The sequence below is a fragment of the Callorhinchus milii genome, unplaced genomic scaffold, assembly GCF_018977255.1.
Source record: "Callorhinchus milii isolate IMCB2004 unplaced genomic scaffold, IMCB_Cmil_1.0 Scaffold32, whole genome shotgun sequence".
Classification (NCBI taxonomy): domain Eukaryota; kingdom Metazoa; phylum Chordata; class Chondrichthyes; order Chimaeriformes; family Callorhinchidae; genus Callorhinchus; species Callorhinchus milii.
In genome coordinates this window covers 3,403,033-3,416,551 of record NW_024704773.1, presented here as the reverse complement: position 1 = coordinate 3,416,551, position 13,519 = coordinate 3,403,033, and the positions used below count along the sequence as shown (strand labels likewise).

Here is a 13,519-nt window from a genome sequence, read left to right as displayed (position 1 = left end):
CCACAGTCTCCAATGATGATCTGTACATAGAAGGTGCGATTACAACTAATGAAAATAAAGGATAACCTATTTATCTCAAAGGGTGAAGGGTGCTATGTGATTAATGCAGAGAATTAAACATGGGACAGCCTGTGACAATGGGACATGATTATTCTGGAAATGACTTCTGTTTGGAGAGAGCTGCTTTCCTTTTCATCTCAGACAGGACTGGAAATTGATGAGAACAACAGCACATTGAAAGGGCTCAAAGCTGATCTTGGGTTTAAAGATTCTGCTTGCAGATTGGCATTGGGGGAAAAAATAACGCTCAGAGAGGAATTTTCAAGATCCTAAAAGATCCTATATGTAAACTGAGCCTGAATAATGTGTTTAACACAGAAAATCTAGAACAAGCAATACAGTACAAAAGTAGGGAAGGAATTTTAAATTTATCTAAAACCTTGGTTAGATCCCACTTACCCGGGTGCTGCATATACTTCCCAAAAGTATAGGAAGGATAATGTAGCAATGGAGAGAGTGCCGTGAAGATTTACTAGGACGTTATCATAGGTGATTACAGCACGTAACAAAAAATTGCAGATTAAGAACTTTTCTCTCTGGAGACGATTGAAAGGGGATCTGATAAAGGTGCTTAAGATTATTAAAGATTTTGGTAACATGGACATTAATAATAATAATAATGATAATCTTTGCATTGGATATAGTGCTTTTTCATGTCTTCTGGATGTTTCAAAGCGCTTCACAGAATAAACTATGAATTTGTGGGCAAAACGCGGCAGCCAATTGCACGCAGCAGTGTCTTATAAATAGTCGTGAATTGAGTGACCAAATTATTGTTTGTTAGTTAGTTAGTTATTATTTTTTTCTTGAGGGATTATTATCAGGCATGTAGAGTAAGGAAACTTGCCCAAGATTTTGCCTTGCCAGGAATCGAACCCAGGTCTCTCGCTTGCAAGGTGAGTACTCTAAACACTGAGCTACAGGACTCCACTAGTAGTGGCTGCTTCCACTTGTTTGTAGGTCGAAACCAAGGCAGCACAAATATAAGATAGTTAGTAACAGATCTAAAAGAAGGTTTAAGAGAACTGTCCTTTATGCAGAGAGTGATGAGAATGTGAAACTTATTGCTGGAAGCTGTGGATGAAATAGAAAGCATCAACATTTTAAGAGGAAAGAAACTTGATGCATACATGGTGGAGAGGGAAATAGGAGGCGTAGAGGCTCCTGTAGAATATAAACACTGGCTCAGTCGATGTGATGTAACATTCTATGTCATAAGGGAACTCAAACTGAAGCTCAAAAGTAGGAAGGTGAACAGATAGGTTAAATTAAATTGAATTACACTTAAAGTGTGTGCATATGAGGAATAGGTGGAGGCAGACTGAACAAACAAATTCAAGAGAGAATTGGAAAGCAGCTTGAAGAAACAACTAAGATTCAGTAAAGATTGAGGATCATTATTTGGGATCCATCAAATATTCTTTTCCAGTCCTGTATGTTCCTAATTTCCTGTGATATGAAGCAGTGTTTGTTCAACTATTCTGATACCAGGGACTGGCTCAGTTCCTTTTAACAATGCAGCAGATCATTTGTAAACCAGACTGTAGGGTCACTCAATCTAAAGAGGTCTCTTGTATGGACCGGCTGTGAGATTATCTTGGAACTGGCGCCACTTCTCAGTCCTCAGTGCTAGTTTAGCGAGATGTTGACACAGCACTTTTTTGGGGGTCAGGACGGTCATCTCCATAAACTCCAACACCAAAAACAAGTCCATTTATCACAGTCTAGAGTCAAGTATGTTTGACTGCAGCTCTAAAAACAACAAGTGATGGCTCTGTGCGATGAAAGAAGAGAAACGTAATCCTTCCAATCAGTTTACTGAACAAAACCATTTAACTTCGACCCATTTTCATACAAAAACATGGATAAGGGGATTATCTTACCCACATCAAGGCTTCTTAACCGACAATTACAAGAAGCTGAAGGATTGTGTGACCTCATGGTCCATTTTTGTTTCCACTAGAATAGCCTAGACAGTTTCCAATAACAACCATCCCTTTTGATGTTGTCCTAATTCAGCCCACCCCCGCACTCATGTCCAAGGATGTAATAAGTCTCCTAGTAAATTTGATCCTTTTCTTTAAACAAAAAAAAAACAAACCAGCAATTGCTGTTTGTATATAATAATAATCATTCTTGCATTTGTTATAGCACCTTATCACGTTTTCGAGACATCTCAAAGCGCTTCACAGAATATAGTCTAAAGTGAATTCACCATATATTTTGTGGGCAAAATATATATACAAAGAAATTAAATGAGATGAGATGATTTCTCCAGGACTTCAATACCTGAAACGTGTACAAATTCCTGAGTGCCCTAGTTATAATAATAATAATCCTTGCATTTGATATAGCGCTTTTCACGTCTTCTAGACGTCCCAAAGCGCTTCACAGAATATACTGTAAAGTGAATTGATTGTATACTTGTGGGTGAACGCGGCAGCCAATTGCGCACAGCAGTGACTCCCAGTCATGGATTGAAAATGACCAATTTATTAATGTTTTGTTTTTTGGAGGGATTATTATTAGGCGTGTGGAGTAAGGAAACTTGCCCAAGGTTTCACCCTGTAACAGGGAGTACAAGCGTAAAGCTGAAATCTGTACAATGAGCCTATGAATTATTTAGATCTGACCCATCATGTGGTGTGTGCAGTGGCTTGTCGCAAAAGCCACAAAATAACTCAAATTTAAGAGTACTTGACATACCAACCTTTCTCATGTCAATCTTAAAACAAATGGACAACTGAAGTGTAGCACAATTTGCACTACAAAAAGGACACAGATTATATAGAGAGGTCATGTTCTTTGAATGTTCACCAAAGAGGATAAATTGTTAATATTATAATAATTATTATCCAACCCCCTTTCTCTATGTTTCTGTCCTCAACCATTCATTATTCTATATAATACACACCAGTTCACTTACCCACTTGTATCTTCTAAAAGAGTTGTCCATGAAACCCACACATACATACAGTACAACATAATTATTTGCCTTCGATTTTAGATATCTAACTTCCATTATAATATTATTTTACTGACATCACATGATGATTGTTTTTCAGCCTCCTTAACAGTATAGTCAAGTGACCCAGATTCCCAAACAGCCATCTCTTCAAGAATGTAAAGTGGTAATAAAAGACACCTACACTGAGCCAAATAACAGATTGGCTTTGGCTTTGGCCCTGTATCAGCAACAGTGCAGGTGCAAGCTGAAAATCAACATACATCAATCTGCAAATCACACCAATTGTCCAATTCTTTCATTAATATAACAGGATAAATAAAAAGTAAGTTCTTAGCTATTTGTACTTTTGATCAGCTGGCAGAAAAAGCAACAGCTGGTCACATATGAATGAACATTAACTGCTGAACTGCAGCAATAAACTCACTGCTATACATGCCCCTCAACCCAGCTGCTTACCTTCACATTTCTGACTTAGTTCACTCTGCTTGTGACCAGCGGGACATTTGCACTCGTAGGAGCCAACAGTATTGATGCAGTTTCCACCGTGGCAAAGACCTGGGATGGCCTGACATTCATCCACATCTGGAATAAAAGAGCAAATCAGTTCAGTAACTGGCAATCTGTCTTCAGTAAATGTGCTTAATAAACAAATGATGCTGCTCTGAATGAAAGGGGAAAAAATGACTTGCAAGACGTTACCAAGCTTGCTGTGTTGAAACAGTGGGATATTAATCGGTCTTTGTCTAGACATAGTTGAAAACCACTTCAAAACTAATGTTGGAGAAATTTTTTCAATCAATATTAATGATTTCTGTGAGAAACTCACTGCCTTTGTGTTGTGGAGATCGCTGCACAGCTTCTTGAAGTTATTTCTATTTCCTGTTCAAGCATATCATTGTCATTTCATCTAAGGCCACAGAGACTTAAATACAACTGGAAATTATTCCTGAGAAACAGAGGAGCCATATTGGAGCCCTGTAGCTTAGTAGTTAGAATGCTCGCCTTGCAAACGAGAGGACCCAGGTTCGATTCCCGGGCGGGGTGAAACTTTGGGAAGGTTTCCTTGCTCCACACACCTCTGTTTACTTAACACTAAGCAGGAACCCGGTTAGTCGATTGGGGAATTACTTTTCCGAGGGGATTAATCCCTTAAAAAAAAGAAGAATTTGGTCACTCAATCCACAATTGTTTGTGGAATACTGCTGTGCATAATTAGCTGCCACGTGTCAGCCACAAAATATACAGTCAATTCAAGTAAGCTGCAATCATTTTGCATAAGCCACATGGAAATTCAAAGGGCTTTAGTTTTAATACAGTAATGCAAAGCAATCTCCCTGAACTTCCCATATTTCCGACTGGAAGTAATGATTTGCTTCAAAGACTTCGCTTTATTTCAGAGATTTGACACCTTTTACAAATTCAATTTGATGGCAATTTTTATTTTTTTTATCAGTTATTGATATCATTCTGAGATTTATGCCTGTGCCCATTGGGAGTGCAGTACATTGAAACAATGGCATTGCCACTCTCATAGCCAAAGGGTCAAGTGTCAGATTTAACGACAATAACTTCTGAACTTTACGTAGTGCCTTTCATGCAGGGTAATGCCACAGAGCACTTGCTTCAACAACAATAATAATAATAATCCTTGCATTTGATATAGCGCTTTTCACGTCAGGAGGACGCCCCAAAGCGCTTCACAGAACACACTGTAAAGTGAATTGACTGTATATTTGTGGACGAACACGGCAGCCAATTGCGCACAGCAATGTCCCACAAACAGTCGTAGGTTGAAAATGACCAATTTTTTTATTATTATTTTTGGTTTTGGAGGGATTATTATTAGGCGTGTGGAGTAAGGAAACTTGCTCAAGGTTTCGCCCTGCCTGGAATTGCAACTTGCAAAGCTTGCAAAGCGAGTGCTCTAACCACTGAGCTACAGGACTCCACTCAAGGGGGTGGGTGGTGGAGGAGGGAAGATGAACGAAGGCATGGTCGAAAAGGAAGGTCTTGAGATGGGCCTTGAAAGAAGCAAGAGAGAGGGCAAGGTGATGGTGCTCCAGGATGGAGTTCCAGAAGATGGAGATAGAAAAGCTGAAGGCCCGACTGCTGATGGTGGAGCAGGCAGGGCGGGGCTTGCAGAGCAGTGAGAGGTAAAGATTCAGATTCATATTGAGATCAACTAGTTTTTTAAAGCTACCTAGTAGTATCAGTCTATTAGTGCAGTATGTGTGTGTGTGTGCAGGGGAGAACGAGGAAGCAGATTAATATTGAGATCAACTACCAAGTAGGAGAAATCTGTGTGTGTGTCTGCATGTGAAGGAGGATGTATTAGATGCATCCTGAGATCAACTCATTTATATATGACTCTTGACAGTGTCATCTCATGCGCTTAAGATAGGACTGGCTGATGCAGTGTACATGTGTCAATTTGCAACTGACCAGTATTATTATATGAATTGGTGATGAATTGAAATGGTTACTGACATGAACGTGGTGCCAAAGTTACGGTGGTAACACCACAAAACAGATTTAGTTCTGACAGTTTTACAGCAAATTCTAGAGGTGGCTCGACAATCTGAAACAGTTGGTTTATGGGAACAGACAAATTTTAACATATGCCCAATGCAGCTGAGAATGAATGTTCAAAACACCTCCTCGTATGTAATGAGCTGCAGAGAAGGAGAACCTGGCAGTGTAGCACAGTGGAATTTCAGAACATTTACAAGAAAACACGGGAGAGAGTGTAAATATCATCTGACATTTAAACAATTACATGCTCCGAGATGCTACCTGTACTGTTCCTGTTCTCCCCTACCCCCTTCCTCACAAAATTTGTTAATTAACTAATTATTGACCATCTCCGAACAATGTGAGGCAACAATTCACAAAGCGAACAGGACGAGCGGAATAATGCCAAATCAGTTGAGTTCAAATCCTGAAGCTGGTCAGACTCCATGTAGAGTACAGTTATGATCACTGCAACATAAAGATTCTCCAGTAGGAAGCTTACGCTTCAGAAATGGTTATTATCTTCAGTAGTTTTAAGGAATCCTCTTGCATACATTTGATTTGCACGCCAAAGTTTGGTACAATTTTTTTAAACCAAGAGAATGGAGTATAATTGTACTAATCACATTCAAAAGGAAATTACATCAATGCACACTGTTACAGCAAGATAAGCTAGTTACTTCCATTCCAAACCTGTAAACTTATACTTTGTCCCAATTTTAACATTTATTATAAATCAGAGGTACCTACGGATATGACAAAGTACTGAGATTTCATGTTGTGCAGTATGCCTCAATTGGAGTTGAGGTACAGATCAGCCATGACCTAACAGAATGGCAGAATAGGCTCGAGGGGCTGAATGGCCTACTCCTGTTCCTATGTTCCTTTTGCCTGTTGCTTTGGGTATCTAAAAATATATGAAAATACAATACAATTTACATTTATCAAGCACCTTGCACATCAGGAAGGCGGTCGCAAAACACTTCACACAGTTGTCTGGGAACTGAGCTAGGTCCAGATGACCAAAACACAGTTGAAGTGATAGGCCTTAAAATGTTCCAATTTGCTGCCCTTTGTAATGTGTGTTTAACTAGTAAAAGTAAAACTGCCAATCTGGAAATATTACAACAAAACCATATTTTAGAAATACAGCAAGTTGTTATGACGACGGTAGGTTTAATTTATAAATATAAATTTGCAATGAAATTCCGCCTTAAGAAAGTTTCAATACTTCACAGAATAAAAGCGATATTATTGTAAGGAAGGTGGGCGGATGATTCATCACATAGGGCATATAATACTACAATATTGGTTGTAAGTTACATCAAAGTCTCTATGGTACATGAGGCATGAGCAGTAGGAAATTCCCGCTGTTGGAAATACGAGGCAGTCAAGTTCAATCCTTCTATAAAAGGAGCATATGTGAAACGAACAGTTGACTTCAGTTGTTTTCATAAGCATTGGTGTCTAAAATAAATAAAGGACTACATTGGGTCTCTGTTTAATGCATTCAGCATATGCTGCTTACAAGCAGTGCATTAGTATATTAATGCACAGGGCTTCTCTGTAGAATTTACTTCAAGATATTTTCCAGCTTCAATAAATTAAGTGCATAAAATGAGTCAAGATTTGATTATTAAGCAGCAAATAATATTGTTATGAAGTAGGAAGGCGTATTAATGTAACTCAATTTGAATCCCTGAAATGGGCACAATTTTAGTTGTACTCTTACTATTTTTACAAAAAATTGAGATAGTGAACTGAAGAGCAAGACCCTTAGTATGTAATGACTGGAAATAAAATTAGTTATTCACTTCATGGCTGCTTGTGGGACATTTCTGTACACAAACTGACTACCACTCACACCTACAAAATACAGTCACTACACTGTACAGTAAATCCTGTGAAATGTTTTGTGACATCCTCCCGACATGAAAGGCGCTATACCAAATGCAAGATCTATTTAAGACTAGTTGAGAAGGCAAAACAAATCAAACCATTGTGGCTAGAAAATGCCAAGCTTGGGTTTTAAAAGCCTGCTAATTGTAAGAGGAAGAAAAGAATGAGAGGAGTAAGGATCTTCATAGTGTTGGAAGTCCTGGGAAAGAAGGAGTAAGAAAGAATGCGATCAGTTTTGGTTCTAATCAATAATGCTTGAGAGCGTGTATGTGTGTGTGTGTTGTACATGTATGGTGGAGGAGCATATAGGAAGCTGAGAGTTACAAGATATGCAAGTTCAGAGGCATACTGCAACAACCACAGTTAGTATTGGATCCAGAAAATAGAAGATAGGAGAAGTTGTCCCCGATAGATTGAGAATGGAAGCCAGAGGTAAGAAAAGGATTTTTTATCAGATGACAAGTTTTTTTCCTATCCCCTGTGCATGAGTGTGACAGAGGTGCAACATCAGTTATGATGACAACTAGGAGTCATTTAAATATAACTTGGCTCAGTTAGTAGCATTCTCACCTCTGAGTCAGAAAGAATGCGGATAGAAGCCCCACGTAGGGACATTGAACTCAACAACAACAACAGATTGTATTTCTACAGCACCTTTCACATTGGGAGGATGTCCCAAGACGCTGGACAGTGAAGAGTTTTCACACGAGCAGGGAGCTGGAGTCCAGAGTGGTGGAGGGAACTCTCATTCCAGGTTGACACTCCAATGCAGTGTTGGAGGAACGTGTCATTGTTAGGGGTGCCATTCTTTGAATGAGACGTTAAACCAAAGACCTATTTGTACCTGTTCCTGTTGATGTTAAAGATTCCATGGAAAGAGAAGGGGCGTTTCTCCTGATGTCCTCACCGACAATTGGTCATTCACGCCCAAATAAAATTGGTTATTCACTTCATGGCAGTTTGTGGGTCAATGCTTTGCATAAATTGGCTGCCATGTTTGCTTACAAATACAGTCACTATATTTCACAGTAAAAATCCTTTGAAATGTCTCAATGATCTGATAATGCGCTATACCAATTGCAATCCGCCTGGTTTCAGAAATATTGTGTTTGTCCTGCCTTGAAGTTCTGAACACTCATAAAGAATAGCAATAAAGGAATTGGCCTCGCATTTGAGGTGTTACAACATTCCATCGAGAACAAAGACCGGCAAAGCAGGTATTTAGGAAGTCTGAGTATACCTGCTAAAGTCCCCAGACACATAATTTATTACTGTAGGAATCAGCTGTACTTACATTACCTTCACATTAAATTTCACCTGGTGTTACTGAGACCGTCTATTTAACAGAACCAGATCTTGTTGAACGCCATTGATCTTCCTAACGTTGCGACAGCCTCTGATGGCATTCCTATCAACCATCACAGTCATGTTCAGTCACAACCATCACCTGAATAATGACCTCTTGGGTCAGGGACCCACAAGGCAACTGTGGTCCCTGTGGAGCCATGTCTTCAGTCGAGGAGGGATGAAAGTTTGGCCAGATAGTGGTGCGTTTTAAAAAATCACCTGCTTTGACATTTAGGACAGGTATGATCATTCTCATTTGTTTAATGCAGATAACAAGCTGGAAAGGCTTCATAAATTACAAAAAAAAGGGCATCCATCCCTGTCAATTTTCTTCCCCTCCATTTTCCTTCTGGTGGTGAAGTGTTACACACACACTAGTCACCCTAAAATACCTCGTCAGAGTGCCTCATATTTGTGAGCCTCCACTGTGAGTGTTGGAAGGGAATTTGACCATAACAGCCAAGTACATTCCTTATTCCTCACCCAATGTCCACACACTCAGGTTACAGCAGGGGCTCTGGATAGCAATTAGGTGTGATATCCTTGACTGATTTTTCTCTTCCCTTACCCAAAAGCGCAGAGGCCAATTGTTAAGGCCCTGAATGAGATGAGCTAACTTAGCACCAGAATAACAACCTGCCATTTTCTGGTCTCTGTTGTCAGGTTCTGCACAAAATGAAGTGCCTTTAACCCCTTAGGAGAGCTTCAACGATGCATTAAGAACATAGAAACAGGAGTAGGCCATTCAGCCCCTCAAACCTGTTCCACCATGGCTGATCTATATCTCAACTCCAATTAACCACCTTTGATCGTATCCCTTGATACCCTGACTAAACAAAAATCTTTCCATCTAAGTCTTGAAAGTTTGAAAAATCCACAGCCTTTTGGGGGAGAGAATTCCAGATTTCCACTAACCTTTGCATGAAAAATGCTTTCAAGAATGATTTCATTCCTGATTGGCCTACTTCTAATTTTAAGAGTATTCCCCCTTGTTCTGGATTCCCCCACCAGATGAAATAGTTTCTCTGTAGTTGAAATGTATTTCCTCTGTTTGGTTGCTGATCACGTATCAGATAAGACTGAACAATCACAGGATAAGATTGACAGTATTTTAAGTGTTGATAGACAAGTTTAATCTCGGTAGTTGTTCTGACCACAAATTAACCAGACTTGTTTTCAATCATACCCTACTTGGAACTGACAGCAAAAACTCATACAACTTTTGGGAGCCTCTCCTCATTTCAGTGCAATCCATATAGCAGACTAAGTTCAATTAATTATAGTATTTAATTCCAGTCATAGTTTGTGGCAAGAGGTCAAGCCACACAATACAATGGAGCTACTCAATTTCCCTGAAGTAGTGCAGGCTCCACAGAACAAAGAAAACCATGGCTCAAAGAATGCAACAGGGAAATAGCTTAAAGATTATTACTTAATATTGTTAACACTAAATTGTAGATTATTATAGTTTAAACTCAATGCAAATGCTATGAAACAATGGATCAAAAAATCCAAACATATCAATATGGCTTCTACTCCATCCAGTGGATTTGGAATTGGTGTCTGATTCATCCTGTGGATTGTAGCCCATAATAAATGAGATTTTCTGAATTGATTTGGATAAACTAGATCTTATAATTGATAATCTATACAACCACTGGTGTATAAAATGAACTCTTGTGGCATCACTGTGATGTAGTGATATGTAGGAGGCTACAGTGACATTGGTTTTAATGGTTTCTTCAGTTTATTCACTGTACAAACCAAATAGGGCATTCAGCATTTTAAGCTTAACACTCTTTGGGTAAAAAAGTCCTTTTAATTTCCTACTTGCTACCTTACTAATGATCTTAAATTGATGCCCTCTAGTCATCGAATCATCGACTAATGGAAATTGGATTCAACTGATGACTGGTTGCCAGGAAGGGTGGTAGGGGCCAGGACACTAAACTCATCAAAAATTCAAATCAATTCCTTGACTGTGGAAAAAGTGTAGGTCAGTCATCTGTAAGAGGGAGATCAGATGGACCATAGAGCCTTCTTCATCTTAACCAATCCTACGATTTTGTAAGTAATTTAGCCACATCCTCAAAGACATGAGTTGATTTGTAAAATGTGACCTATTGCTTTTGAATCCATGTGGACTATTCCTTGTGAACTATTCATTTTGGCCTCTGTGTTCTTTAGGTGAATGATAATAAGGGTCTTTAGGTGAAAGCGATAGTATTCAATAAAATGCTTTTGAACATTTTCCACATGACTGTGTTGGACTAACTACAATAGTCACAAACTTCCTGTCAATTCCTCACATCTCACTGGTTCATTGGAACAGGCACAATCCTCAAGTGTAGTTTACACAAAATATTCCAGCATATCACTGTCAAACATCAAACCTTTCTCACCTTAAGTGTCTTAAGTTAGTGGCAAGAGTATCATACAGCATTTGAATCACTGATCTACCTGGTGACAATTGCTCCTGATAGTGCAAGGCATTTAAGTTATTAGCTGCTGTATCTGCATCATCGTAAAAGGCAGTTTATCATGCACCTGGAGAACAGATGCTAAACAGTGCCTCCCATTGCCTCTAATAGCCTTGTATTTGGGCTGCTGCCATGTTGACCATTTGGCTCTCCCACCTACTGGCTTACAATGATCTCTCCTACCGAACAGTGAGGATCTGCAGCTAGACAGTCAAATGTTGTTGACCCAATTTCAGAATAACTTTGCACCCGTTGTGTTATACAATCAAAGCTCCTTCTCAGATTCTGCCCAATTCACCCTGATCATCTAAAACATAGCTTAAATCTATCATAGCAGCTAGCTATTGCTGTGATAAGACACAGACCACTACACTGCAAACTGATTAAACCAGTATTAAACGAACATTGAAATGGTCCCAAAGTAATTAATTCATAAATTAATAAATTAATAAGACTGCATTACTCTACCTCTCAAACCCCTCAATTAATATCATTACCAAATAGCTATTTAATTACCTCTTGAACTTGCTGACACAATCTGTCCCCACCGCCTCCCTTTTGAGAAGAAACGCAAGTAAACGCTGAGTTAACTATTATTATAATAATATAGCGCCTTATCATGTTGTTGAGACGTCTCAAAGCCCTTCACAGAATATATTGTAAAGTATGTGTGTTTTGTGTATGAAACACAACAGCCAATTGCACGCAGCAGTGTCCCACATACAGTCGTGAAACTGAGTGACCTATTTTTTTCTAAGGGATTATTAACCCTGGAAATCGATCCACCAATCGACCACTTACTGCTAGATAAACATAGGCATGTGGAGTAAGGAAACCTGCCTTCAAGTTTTGCCCTACCCGGGAATCGAATCTGGGTCCTCTTGCTTGTGAGGCGAGCACACTAACCACTTTGCTATGGGACTCCAACTCTGGGCACAGTATAAATCCAAGTTGTTGCTGTTGTTGGGGTCAGGATGGAAAGGAGGCTGAGCATAGAACGAGTGGAAGACATTACCTTGGCAAGCACCAGAGCGGATGTTGGGGATGAAGCCTCGGCGGCAGGGGTGTGGCTGAGCGGGACAGATTTCACAGGGGTGGCCCCAGGCACGGCCCACTGTGGCACAGCAGAGGGTTTTGGTGCAGACGATGCCGCTGATCTGGCCCTGGCACATCTGGTTGTTCACTTGGGTAAAGCAGGGACCCGTTCGGTAATCTGTCATTCAGAGAAAGAACACAAAAGGAATATACCGTTAAAACAATAAGAAACGCACAAACCAGGGTCAAAATTGCAGTTTCCTGAAGACATTTTGTTCTTTATTCAAGGAATAGCATTAAAATGTGCTTTGAAGTACCTAATTCATAGAGTTAGGACATTGCTCCTTGAACAATCTCAGCACAGCCACTTTTGGCTCTTGAAAACAGTCAAATATCCATAATGGTTTTTAACTGGGTGCGAACACTAGCATTATACACAACGGAAGGGATGCATTTCAAAGCACATTATGACTTAGTTCATTAAATAAGGAACGGAACATGTCCCATGGTTCACAAAACTACAAATACTTCTTTTTGTCCTAAGTAGATCTTATATTTTGGTTATTCAATATAGATAAAACAATCTAAATGTATGCTTCTTTTGACTTTGCAACAATTTAAAGGGAAAGCTATTTGTTTCTATTGGTGGAATGTCTTACCACAAACAGCTGTGAAAACAGTGTTAAGAAGAGAGCTGGATAAATACTCGAGAAATAAACAATAATAATCCTTACATTTGATATAGCGTTTTTCACGTCAAGAGGATGTCTCGAAGCGCTTCACTGGATATACTATAAAGTGTGAAGGCAAACGTGTCATATTCAATAAAGAACACCACAGGAGGGTATAATCAGCTACACTCAGCTTGTTTGTGAGGACACTGTTGATACTAGGCTCAGGTTATTTTTACATTGCATTTATTGCTGTGGCAGGCTCGATTCTGTACATTTAAATTTACTACAGAATTTCCTGAAAGGGTGCAGTGCTGAATCGAGTCCTAACCGCTAACCTCCTAACAAAGTGGAATTCCCTGCCTCTGTTTCTTCGCCTTGCTCCCTCTTTATCTGTCTTGAAATCCCACCTTAATACCTACCTCTACAATCATTGCTATAGTGGCGTCCCCCTCCCCCTTCTCCCTTGCTTGGTGTCCAACCCCACCAATGTGAAGTGCTTCGAGACATTGTCCTCTGTAATGGACACAGTATAAATCCAAGTTGTT

At 39.5% G+C, this 13,519-nt stretch overlaps 1 protein-coding gene across 1 annotated transcript in view; it reads right to left on the bottom strand.

Annotated features, from left to right (window-relative positions):
- The window catches only part of LOC103178047 (fibrillin-2), a 186,374-nt gene that overhangs the window by 125,186 nt on the left and 47,669 nt on the right, over positions 1–13,519 (bottom strand). Inside the window, 2 exon segments of the mRNA XM_007892531.2 lie at positions 3,485–3,610; positions 12,281–12,478. Coding sequence (XP_007890722.2) covers positions 3,485–3,610; positions 12,281–12,478 — 324 coding nt within the window.